Genomic DNA, 13,493 nt, shown 5'->3' with positions numbered 1-13,493 from the left:
ACCGGAAGTCAAAGGCAACGTAGCCCGCTCACACATGAGCAGAGGAAGTAGGACATCGCCTCCACAAAGAGTATGAAAAGATACAGGGCAAGAGGGCAACCTTGGCGGATAGATCTCTCTAGTTGAAACTCCTTCCCCCTCCTGCCACCAATGAGAACCTTGCTAGTGGCCGATCTATAAAGTGCAGAAACCCCACTTGTCCATGCTTGGGGAAAGCCCAACCTCGCCATGGTGCTCTCTAAGAAGTCCCAATCAACCCTATCATAGGTCTTCTCAAAATCAAGGAGTATTGCCAATCCCTGACCACTATGCCGAGCCCACTCGGTCGCCTTGAAGAAAGTGAAGACATTGTCTAGGATACTCCTATCATGGACAAAACCTATCCGGGTATCATGAATGATGTCTGGAAACACGGGGCGGAGTCAACTACCAACCATCTTGGCTAGTGCCTTATAGGCCACTAACAACAAGGTGATCGCTCTCCACTGGGATAGCTCCAACCGGTCTCCCCCTTTGGAGAGGAGATTGACAAGACCTGTCGATAAACTCCATGGCATCCGTCCTAAGCTAAAAATCTCCTCAAAAGCCAGTAGTAGGGGGTCCTTCACCGCCTCCCAGTAGGTAGTGAAGAAGGCCTCTCCCCTGCATTTTTGCCCATCCTATTCATGGAAGGCCTTAGCTAACTCCTTCTCTGTGAAGGGGTCTAGGAGGGAGCATCCCATCTCCTCTGTGACAAGGGACGGAATGCAATCCTAGACCTGCTATCTACAACGTTGTACTCTGGCTGGAGTCTGTCTCCTGCTAAAAAAGTTGTCTGTAGAAGTCAATGGCAATCTCCATCACCTCATCTAGGCTAGAGCAAATTCTCTTGTACTGATCATGGAGGCTACGAATCTGATCTCTTGAGGTGCGAGGCTGATGCACCTCAAAAAACTCCTTGCACATCGTGTCCCCTTTCCGCGCCCAAAAGGCTACTAAGGTACAAAAGGAGAACTCAAGGCATCTGTCCTCAAGACCGGCGAAGGCTGCCTGTACGCACACCTCCTATGTGTGGAGAGTGGGATCCCCTGGTGTCTCCTGGAGTAGTCTCTGAGTGGCTACTAGGCCTAGCCGGAGTGCTCTCTCCTCCTCCCAACACTGCTGCCTGGCCTGTAGGGCTGCCTCCTGTCAAATCCTGCTTGACTTGGCTAAGACCTATGCAACCTCCTATGTGATCCAGTCCCCGTTGGCCCACTCCCTAGTCCAAAGCTGCTCAATCTGCCTCCTTACCTCCTCCCTTCTATAGATCCAGTCAGGGATCCAACAGGATCACATGTAAGGGCTGAAGCAAGAGCATCAAGTGTGAGGAAAACTAGGCAATGATCAGACAAAGTGGTGTTAGTCATTTCCCCTACCTAGCCTCCTCTAGAGCACCCCCACTCTCCCACATAGAACAGGTCCAATGGCTCCAAAAGAGCTCCACCCAGCCACCTGTATCCCCAACAGAAGTCCAGTGACCTCTCCCTCCTATGAAAAGCTGGGTCCCCCCAAGCATCACGTGCTCCTATTGTGAGAAGGAAGACCTCCCATGCCTCTTGCTCCTCCCCTCCCATATCCTGGTAATCTCTGCCTTTGCCCTATTGATCCTCTAAGGACTCCAGGTTATTGAAGTCTCCTCCAACAATCCAAGAGTCCACCTTTGGAAGTCCTACTACTATCTCCATCCAGAATCTGTTGTGTCCCCTAACCTCAATAAGAGCATAAACATTAATTAATTAATGCTTACTCTCGAATGTCACCAATAACATTAGTGGCCAATAAATTGTCTAAGCCAAAATCTAACACCGGATATCACCTAGTACCTATCATGCATGACCTATTACAACTTTTGCCTTTAGCACCAACTAATATCATGGGATCCTAGGTCCCACACTATGAAATAATTGACTTGCACCTCACATGTGCTAGTGGCATTCGCACATTTGATTAACTTTTAATCAAATGCTAAGAAAAGCAATAAAATTTCACGTCCTCATGACACGTCCGTTGAAGATACCTCCTCTATCCCATCAACAAGGAGCCATTCAAGTGGGATACCTATGCCAAAGAGGCAAACCACTGTTGCCCAAGCAATGGGCCAAGTACCCAGTCCTCTCTCTCTTCTCAAAGAGAGGCAAAGACAAGCCAAAATAGAGATTGCACACATCATAATTGAGTGCAATCTCTCTTTCCACATCATTTTATTGGATCGATGGAAGCACATGGTGCAAGTTGTTGCCGCCATGGATCCATGCAAGGAATGGTACGGTATCCCATACCATGACATGCATACAAGGAAGCTTAATGAGAAGAGAGAGAGAGGATTTATAAGTCACTTGAGCCTGTGTGTGCCAGTTGGGCAACGTACAGATGCTCCTATTCAATAGATGGAGCGACCATTAAAAAAAAGGGAGTATCAATATCCTTGTCCCTTGCCTGCTTGGTACGTACTTTCTACAAGTGATGGATGGCAGCACAAGGGAGAAAAAACCATGGATTCCTTTATGTATTGGCACATACAGCAAGCCATCATTGAGATAATTGATTTGTTTACTTGCAAGTTACAACTTCCTAAATTCATTAATTTATTTACTTGAAAATTCTCAAATATATTGATTCTAACTTCATTATGCATGATCTTAATTTTTATGGGTTGGTGCACAACCATTGTGCAAGTTGTTACACCTCTATGGGACAAAAACTTGAGGCCGAGTTTCTATCCATAGTATGGACACCATGTGCCACATTGTCTAGATCTTCTTATGGAAGATATAGACAAATTGAAGTGGGTGAAAACGATTGTGGACAACACTTATACAATCATCACTTTCATCAACAGCTAGGTCCAAGTTCTTACGATTTATCGCTCATACTTGAACTTGGAGTTGAAGAAGTCTTCAAAGAGGCACTTTGCGAACATGTGGCTTCTTCTCGTGTGTCTCTATGACGTTTGTCACAAGCTCCAAAAGACGATCGTAAGGGACATTGTCATTGTTGTCACACCCATATACAAGATGCTTCACATAAGTGACATGAAGGGATCCACTATTGGTCTTCTCTATCATCTTATGGCACATACAATAGCAAAGATAGAAGCATCAATTATCTTGGATGAGGAAGCTTTTTCTTCGTGGTAATCTCTCTGTTTTTTTTTTTTTTAAATCATCATTTAAAGTTCTTTTAATTTTTAGATTTCACATTTTCCTTCTCTCTATCCACCATCCGAGTCTCAAGAATATTGTACCCTCCCTCTTTCCCTCTAAATTTCTCCTTCATCCCTTCCTAGTGACATGTTAGATACCACAACAAAAAGAGATTATATTCTCTTTTTGACAAAAAAGAGATGAAAGTGAATGAAGTGAATCATCCATGGGTTCGCAGCACTCTTACATCTCGCATTTTGGCAAAAGAGCATCATGGTGCCTTCCTCCAAGAGCTCATAAACTATAGTGATCAAAGGGGCACCACTTTCGCTTCCAAGATTTGTTGGAAGAGAGATTCATTAGTAAAGTCTCTTTTTTTATAAGAGTCATTTAGCTACCAATTTCCCCACCTTCAAAAAGTGCCTTTACACATCCTTGCACAAGTTTACAATAAAATCTCTAATCTCTTAAATTTTACTTCTTCTAAATTGATATTAGTTGCAAGGTTGATTTTTGAAGTTTGAATCTATTTTCTTCTTCTATGTGCTTTAGGATTGCTCATCGGGTGCATGTGAGAGAAATTGGTCTGCCTATTCCCTTATGCACACAAAAATTTGCAACAAGCTTGGCACGTAACAATTGGAGCAACTAAGTTATTGTTGCTCCAATTAGTCGCTCCAATTTACACATACTACATAGCATGCATGAGATGTTTACGGCTAGACACATATACCGTATGAAACTGAATCCTATAACATATTTAGATATGTTTTATTTATTTAGTCTAACTCTAAGTTATTTATCCTTTTAATGTATAGATGAATATATATGCGCTCAAGCTCCTCGTAAGCACACTTCAAAGTGTGACTCATGAGAGGAACTTGGAGAAGAAGCAAATATTTAGAGATCTTTATTTGGAGCTCAAAGAGATTAACCAACAAGTCTCTTGCACCCATGCACACTGGCGCTCTCATACCGCTAGTGGTAAAGCTTCTACTTCGACATTGATACTAACTACCCATGGTGATCGTGGGGCCCTTAGATGCTACACAAGGCGTGGAAGTGGCTCAAGAGGCACTCCTAGTGCAGCACATGAGGATACACCTATCACTACCTCTTGTACAGAGCTTAGGGAGCCTGAGTATAATGAGGAGGGCAATGTACTTAGTAAAGGTGATTCTGTTGATAAGGGTAATGACTCCTCAAGTACCAGCAAGGATGCTTCTAGCTCCGGTGCTAAGAGTGATATGAGTACTTAGACTCTAGAGCTTATGTCCTGACTCATATGAGATTGATCATCTTTGTCACACCATACGTGATCCATTTTTGTTAACCTTTTTTTATGAGATTCCCATTTGGCTCATAATAAAGTTGTTGGTTTATCATTTCATACTACATTCTTGAGTCTTCAAAGTTGATCCTTGTTTCAACTCTCTTTTGCACTAAATTTTGAGTAAAGTCTCTAAATGTATGTTTTAAGTCTAAACATTAAGTATAGACTTTAAATTATATGTTAAAGAATTTTCATCAAACGTAGATCCAAGATTTATTAGTTTGAGTAGTACCGTACTAGTATCGAACGGTACTAATTGGACGTCATTAAACGTGACAACCCTAGTATAGAGAAGGGATTTTCCTTGACAGTGACAAGTTGGACAATTCTAGAATGAGTAGATGACAAATACCTAGAGATCAATTACAAAGTTTCTATCTTACCTAGGGCTTAAGCCTTAGGTGTCCATCCGTGAAGCAGCAAGCAACAGCATACCATGAATCTTTCTTCTAAAGAGGCAGAGAACCAAGCTGCTTGTGCAGCAATCTAGGAAGCTGTTGAGGAACTCCCCACAACAATGGTCAACAATTCTGTAGTGCAACATTCAAAGCCACTTGGCCAAAGCCAAAAGCCTAGTGTTTCACACAAAAACACAGCACATTGAGGTTCGCTACTATTAATGGTCAAGTGATAATCTTGGATTGGGAGCTAGAACTTCTATATTGTGGTACGTGAGAAATATACTAGACACCTTCAAATTGTCCCTTGCTTTTGCTGCCTCAATGTCTGCATGCCTAGGACCTAAGTGGGGGGGCTAGCGATTGGTCATCTCATTCGTATGAGCCCTAAATTTAGTTGAAATTAAGAGCTCTGTCCAGCTTGTCCATTTTTTTGTCATAGTTTCTATGTTTGTCCACTTTCTGGACTGCCTAGGCCCTAGGGCCCATCTTAGTTTGGGCTACCCATGCCACTCGAAGTCACTAAGTTGTATGTGCCTATATTAGGTCAAACCTGTCATATGGCAACATGCTGTTGGACATTTCTGTCATCCACCTTTCTACTCATTACTTTTCAATACCCTCACTGCCAACAACATCTTATCTTATGCAAGGGCTGCATTGTATTCAGCCTTCTGCATTGCTTTGCAAATCAGTTCATTGCTTCATCCTATCATTTCACTTTATCTCTTACTCTTTTGTGTGCATTCTGATGCATCACTTATTTGCACCATGAAAAAGTTTGCCATGTGCAGAGCTTTTAATAATTGTCGTCACTAGCATAAAATAAGCCACTGTTGAACCTATTGATGAAAGCCCATACTACTAACATCATTCAGCTATACAAACTTGATAGATAATCTATCCTTTGGTAAGGGACACTCTCAATCTAAAAAATCATTTAGTTTCAAAATAAGACTTTGCAAATTGAAATTGCTGGAGGCCAATTCAGAATTCCATTGAACAACTCCCCCTTCCCTCCCTGTGCGTGATGAATCATGAAACATACTTATTAAACGAAAGAGATACTTAAGCTGCTACACTGCAAGTGTGCTCTTTCAAAAACATCCATTTATAGAATAGCTAAATGGGAAACATTTGGATATAAAAAAGGCAATGTTGATCAAGTGTGATTAAGAAGATTAATGATATGTCACACAAACCCTGCTAAGTTAAACTCCCACAATTATTGTGCATATAACTCAATTCATAGAATAATTTTTTAGACGGAGTTTGCGATCTTGCAAATTAAGCAGTTTCATACTGTTGGGTGACCCTGAGAATGGACACAAAACAATGTTTCTTTCAAGCACAACCTAAAATCCTCGCTTGCACATTAAATCCAATAGCAAAACTATATGCATTCTAAATGTTTAATCAATCCACAACAGTTTCATGTGCTTTATAGCAAATGCATGTAGACTAAATAATGTTTTATTAATCTTCAACAATGAGATCAAAGTTTGATGATACAGTTTGTCTGGTTAACTTATAGGGTTATGGTTATGATGATGAAGTAGAAGACTTACAAGGGCAGAGTCAGAGCCTTGGTAGAAGAGCACAATATTGCCAGCACCTTCTCCACGATAGAACCAGCAAGATGCATCAGCGGCATCTAAGTTTAGCATCTTTGTGTCCCTTGCAAAAAGAGAGTTTCCTCAGGTCTAGAAAATACAAACTTGGAAGCCTTACAGTGACAGCTAATGACACAAGTGGTAGGTTCCTTATTAAATGAATTGCAATTATTCCAGATTTGAAAAAGAAGATTTCAAATCGTAAAATTTCACTACTGTGTATACATAACAAGATGCCAAAAAGACAGTGGAGTACTTGCACCACAATCTCTCTGCAAGTCCAACTCACTTCATCCAACAAAGAAAGGTGGTAGATCAAGAAATTTGCGACCTTAAATTGTTATTTAGAATCTTTCAGTCCTACGTATCACCATCAACAAACACTCTGGTGAACTTGTAATGCTTGGTCATGAAAAGGTCATGCAAATATACCAATTTATCTAGATCAGGACAAAACAGTTGTTGTAGACCAGCAAATTTAACGCAACCATTGAATCATCTATCATAATCTAAGCAATGGGCTTCAATCTGCAAGTAAAGACTTCCCCCAGTTCATACATCAGTTGCAAACACCACTGGATATACAAATTTACAATTCTTCTGTTCTGAGTTACAACAATATGTAATAAGAAGCTTCCTATTAGTTGTTTAGCCCAAGTTTGACATGCCAAGTTGTAAGCCATTGGGCAACTTGTGAAAAACTATCAACTCAGCTCATCAGAAAACCATGGATATGTACTTATTGACTACTATAAATGCCTCTGATGCATATTGTTGCTACTTTCTAAGCAGATAAGCCACTGTCAAAGCACATGTATGTGTGGGACTCAGCTCAAAAAAACTGCCAAATTTCTAATTGTAAAAGGTGATACTTCAATGTTACAGCTTCAAGATAGAAGATTATCGTGCAAGAAAAATGTGACTGAAGTTTAAACCTCAGACTGCAATGCTTTTATATTACCAATCTTAATTTAGACATGGAGACAGGTGAACTGAACTCACAGGATCCCAACTGAAAAATCTGAGAGACCTGAGAGACCGTACATCAATGTCCGTCTATTTCACATAAAAATGTGGTGCAGTCATAGGTGAGCTTAAAAGTGAAAATTGAGCCACTGTTTCTCATATGTCTGATCAGATGTGCCTTTCCCCCTGCATCACCCACCCTTGATCCTTCACAAGCCCGTGGCCCAAAGCATACTGCATACCTTTCTTAGCAGCAGCATTGCCTCTAGCTCGATCATGGGTGTCATGACCAAGCAAGACCAAGAAAAGCACAACCTCCACTACAATGAAGCATAACTCCTCTGTAACACACTAGTGGATAGAAGACTGCTCAATATACCAACGTTCATCTTATCGACCATCTTTATGTTTATTTTTATTGAAAATTTGGTTGCATCTACAGCCACGTAGTACATCATGCTTATGTGAATTATCATACCTCTCAATGACCCGCATGCTTGCATATATTCCATCAATGAGACCCAATGGTAATGATTGTGTCATCACATGTACAATAGCCATCCTCACTACCAGCATCTTGGTATTGCTTGGCCTCTTTTTGTAGGTTTTGGGCTGTGAAAAGCTTTCAAGTTGCATGAATATGTATTGCCATCTGGGGATACATTATTTGCCTGCATCTTCTAAGTTCTGCAGAAATCCCGTTGTTTAATTAGCAAGTCCATCTTCAGCATATCCACTGATGATTGCAGTCCATGAGACAACATTTTGAGCTGGGAGCTGGTCAAACGTTTTATGTGCTTTGATAGCTTTAGCAGGTTGTATATGAATAGTTATGTATTAACAATACAAACCTTTTTGGAAGCTGGCTATAAGCCCTCACGAATGGCAAGCAATGCATGAACAACACTATGGGAAACTCAAAGGCTTGGTCTTAAATAACTAGTATAACTGGAAGCTAATGTATTAAAGGGTTTGTGATTTAATGTCTACCCCATTGATCAGCCAGCTTTTCTGACTTTGACATGTAAGAACCAGCTGATGGCTATGGAGGATAGAGAGAAAAAAGAGAGTAGACAATGAACAGTAGACTGTGTGAGCTGAACGAGAGTGTACTTGTTTGCCAAAACTAAAAAGGATAGATGAAAATACAACTTTGGTTTAGATCTAAGGTTGACCGGACCACACTTCCACCAACTAACTAGAGTTAGGTTTATTTACTCTAGAGCCTAGCGTCATTACTTTAATATCCTAGGACACTAGGTGTACACATAATAGATTGACACTTTAACAAGTGTCCACACCACACAAATTACATTGGACGCTACCCAATATTTGGCAAAATCTAAGACACCCTTGCAGTTCCAATGTGATGTACCAAGGAAGATCAATCACCAAAGGATAGTAAGTTCAAGGACTTTCCAAAATACTCAAAACTTCTCACAAGGTAACACTCTAGTGAAAATGTCTACAATATTTTCTTGTGTAGGAACATACATTGAGCTGATCTCTCCTGCATAGCATCTTTCTCTAACATAATGATAGTGAGCCTCAATGTATTTCATGCAAGCATGAAAAATGTGATTTCATGCTATTGCAATAGCACTGTCAATTGGAAAAAATGGGTGTAGAATCCTCCAATGAGATATGTAAATCGGCCAACATCTCTATAGCCATACATATTCAATTATTGCTATGAAAGTTGCACTGTATGCAGCCTCACAAGACAAGGTAATCATAGTAGAGTGTTTCTTGCTAAGCCATGAAATGCATGAACGGATCATAAAGAAACAATGTCCACTAGTAGACTTCTAACTCACCAGCCCATTCTGAATTGTTGTGAGCCTGTAGTTACAAGTCTCCACAGTCTCCCCCTAGGAAATAGCAATGCATACGTATAAGTACCTTGCAAATAGCGAAAGATCCACTTAACAACTTGCCACTATATTGTCTATGGGTTGTGCATAAGTGTGGTCACTTGAGATATTGCAAACTCCATATCAAGGCATGTGTTGCAAAAGATAAATAAGACAACAAATAGCCTAGCTATAAATTGCAACATCAAACATCTCACTACAATCATGCATGGACAGCTTCAGCCTTGGCTCCATCACAGTGCTCATAGATTTCCAATCTTGCATGTTGAACCCGTGCAAAAACTTGTTCACATATTGTGATTGTGGCATGTTGATACCATGCTGATTTTGGGGAATTGAATTCCCAAATAATAGTGTAAGCAACCCATATCTGACATAGCAATAGCATATTTCAAATCAGCCTTAAAATCTGCAATTTAATCCTCTCTAGGTCGAGTGACCAGCATATTATCCACATAAAGAATGATGAACAACAAGTCCCTCCCTTTATTCTTAATGTAGAGAGTGGGAGCAATTGGACTATTTTTGAACCCAATGCTGGCCAAGTAAGCATCAATTTTTGAATACCATGAATGAGGAGCCTCTTTCAATCCATAAAGAGCCTTATGCAACTTGCAAACCAAGTACTCTTTTCCTTTCACCACAAACCCTGGAGATTGCGAGATAAAGACATCCTCATGAAGATCACCATTCAAGAATGCAATCTTTATGTCCAACTGATGCACTTTCCAACCATAATGTGCAGCCATAGCAGTAAACACCTCATTGTGCCCATATAAAACTTAAGAGAAAATGTCTCCTCATAATCGATGCCTTTCTTTTGGGCATAACCTTCAGCTACCAAAAGTACCTTATACCTATCAACGGTGCATCAACCTTACGCTTGAGTTTAAAAACCCATTTGGTGCCAATAGCTTTCTTCACAAGTGGCAACATAACAAGATCCCAAGTAGTACTAGTAGCAATAGGGTCCAACTCTTCTTGCATGGCACGCAACCAATGTGCACCTTGCAAGGCTTCATCAAGGAAAATAGACTTATCGTTATCCAACACTAAGCTCATAGACCCATGATCATCAAAAGGAGCCTCTACTTCCATACTGTTAACCAAATGTGTGTGCCCCCTCTACATTACGTGCTACTTGTCTAGTAGCCCTTCTAGTGCGTTTAGGTAACGAAGCATCGACTTTGCTCTCCTAGAGAGTCTACAACAGCCATCTAGGGATTGTTTTTCCTACATTTACAGCAGCCCTTTCTTCCTCAACTACATATTCCATTGCTAGAGGCAAACCATGATCAACTAATTGCTGATCAAGGGTATGTAGAGCAACAGCAACAGCTTGCTGTAATACATTTGTTTGAGCATTTATAGCAGGCTCGGATCCAAAAGCAAGTAGCAAAAGACCTTCAAAAACATCGCCTGAATCATATGTCAGTGGCATTTCAAATCGAGCATACAAAAAGGCTACATTTTCAGCAAAGATAATATCCCTACTGACAATATTTTGCAAGTACATGGATCATATAACCGATAGGCTTTACTTTCCGAACTACAGCCAATAAAGATACATTTTTAAGGCCTTATCATTGAGCTTTCCACGAAGCTCTTTTGGAAATTGAGCATAGACTTGTCAAGATACATTGGGGTTTCCACTGAGGAAACACAACATGTACGACCAAGACTGAAACACAAAGACTCAGTCAAAGACAAGCAAAACTCAAACCCTAAATGCAAAACACAAAACGCAAAAACTCAAAACTCAAACATAAAGACAAACACACAAAGAAGAAACTTTGAAGTGAATGAATGCTGTAAATGATAGTGTACAAAATGCCCAAATATAGAGCAATGCAGTGTCGAAGAGTGATGTCCATCGGAGATGGATCCCAAGTGCAGTAACCACCAATTGGAGATGAGAGAGTGCTGAATAATGAAGGGCAGCAAGCTGATCACCAAAACACAACAATTGGAGGCTGAAATCTAGTAAACGCAACGATGTACAACCAGAGGAAGGTTGAAAACTGATCAAGAATCGTCAAGCAACAATAGGAGAGGTGTTTGCTGATGTAGACAGCTTGCTAGACAACAAAAACACATGTACTACAGCAATTGCCCAGTGGGAGAGATGGCAACAACCTGTCACTTGGCACCAAATGCTGAAAACACAAGCTAATCAAGTGTTATGATGATATAGCAAATGGAGACCTCCAAACAGCAAGGCGATGACCCAAAACAGGCGCCGCCTACGGCTGGATAGCGATGAGCTACAGTCAATGATGGTTGGACAGCAAATGGTAGGTGGCTGATGGCTAAAATTTGCATGGTAGAGTGAGAAACCTGCACAAAAGGATAAGGCTGAATAGTGGGCAGCCCATTTATCTATAGACATTGAAGGGTGCCCCCAAAAATTAGGGTTTTTTGGGACCACTAAAACTCTCTCGAACCACGCACCAAATTTGAATTTCTCATTAACTAAGCATGTTTTGGGACTATTTAAAAATGGTAATCAACTGTAAACCATGTTTTATCTCAACAAGGCTATGCATCTAAACACATGAAAGTAGTGAACCTTCGGTTTCCTCTCATGCCATGCCTCAAAAGGAGTGACAGTCTAAAGTGCCTTTGTTGGAACACATTTTAGCACATGATTAGCACATTGAAAGCCCTCAAGCCAAAATTTATGTGGTAGACCCTTACTTTTCAACATATATCTAGTCCTCTCCATTAGTGTTTAATTCTTTCTTTCAGCAACACTATTCTATTGAGGTATCATCCTCACAATAGCTTGATGTGCGATACCATTCTCAAGCAAGAATGTCTCAAATGCAGGAGACATGTATTCCCCCCTCTATCCATACAAAGTGTTTGCACTTTTAAATCTCTTTCAAGTGTTTAAGGTGCATCAATAAAACAAAGTTTGCATTGAGACCATATACCCACGTGTATCAAGAGTAGTCATCTATGAAGGTGACAAAATATAGATGACCCCCAAGAGCTCATGTCCACATGGGACCATATACATCAAAGTGTACAAGCTGCAACCTACAGACAGCATGCATTGCACCATCCTTTTTGAAGGAAAAACGACGCATTTTTAACAAAATACATCCTTCATATACATGGGGAGGCGGAGTCTCAACAAGGGGCAAGGCATCCACTATCTAACAATGATGGACTATTATCAAACTGTGAAAACTCATGTGACCATAACGAGCATGCCATAGCTCTACATTCTACATGGCCAACGTGAGTGTGCTAAATACCAAAGCATCATGAGATCTCCTCCCATATGTATACAATAAGAAAAGGCCCTGATACAAGGTGCCTCACAACTGAAGAGCATACTCAAGCTCTCTATCTCTAACAATGCACTTATCATCTTCAAAGATGACCTGAAAGCCTTGCTTATTGAATGTTGAAATTGAAAAGAGATTTTTGGTAATCCTAGGTACAAACAATACATCCAAAGCATGAAGTCTGATCCATCTACCACAATAATCAACATTGAACCAATGCCACAAACATCACAGCTAGAGTTATTCACACATGTAACTCTCTTCCCTACAAGGGCTCAATGCATAGATGTAAAAAAACGCTTCCATGAAGTGATGTGCTTGGATGCCCCACTGTCAAAGTACCATGTATGCTACGTTTCAAATGTAGAATCAACCATAGAGGTGTCATAACTGCATGTCAAAAATACATAGTCCTACAAAGTTGGTTGTAGCATCACCATCCAAAAACCGAGTGGCTAATGTCTCTTGGACAGCCAAACCGGAGTCTTTTTTCTTCTCCTTGGCCAATCTTTTTTTTCATTCTTCAATGTAATGGCCTAGCTTTTTATAATAGTAGCATTTTCTTGTCTTTTTCCCTTTATCTGAATCTTGGGCAGCCTTGCCAGACAGCTGTCCCACATCAGCCTTAGGCTGATTTTTCACATGTTGATTGCCTTAGTCCTTGCTTTTGTACCTAGACTTTAGAGAGCATAGATACATCACCCAATCTCATAGCCATGTTCTTTCGAGTCTATTCCCCCCACAACAAGAGGCTAGTCAACTCCATGAATGTCAAAGGTTGTTATGCCCCCCCTCAAACACAAATTCAATGGAGTGTGAAAACCAAGATAAGACTCTTGAACAGGATGATGT

General features: G+C 40.6%; 1 protein-coding gene across 4 annotated transcripts in view; it reads right to left on the bottom strand.

Annotated features, from left to right (window-relative positions):
• IPK1 (inositol-pentakisphosphate 2-kinase 1) overlaps positions 1–13,493 on the bottom strand; it is a 36,845-nt gene that overhangs the window by 4,346 nt on the left and 19,006 nt on the right. For 2 of the 4 annotated variants that reach the window (XM_087696918.1, XM_087696920.1), the window contains one exon: positions 6,461–6,569. In XM_087696918.1, coding sequence (XP_087553044.1) covers positions 6,461–6,569 — 109 coding nt within the window. The remainder of the gene's footprint in view (positions 1–6,460; positions 6,570–13,493) is intronic. The other 2 variants (XM_087696922.1, XM_087696921.1) reach the window with 1 other exon arrangement.

Source organism: Lygodium microphyllum, chromosome 17, assembly GCF_053477565.2.
Source record: "Lygodium microphyllum isolate KBCC chromosome 17, Lygodium_microphyllum_v1.1.10, whole genome shotgun sequence".
Taxonomy (NCBI): domain Eukaryota; kingdom Viridiplantae; phylum Streptophyta; class Polypodiopsida; order Schizaeales; family Lygodiaceae; genus Lygodium; species Lygodium microphyllum.
The sequence above is the reverse complement of the archived record's forward strand: the minus strand, read 5'-3'. Positions and strand labels throughout refer to the sequence as shown.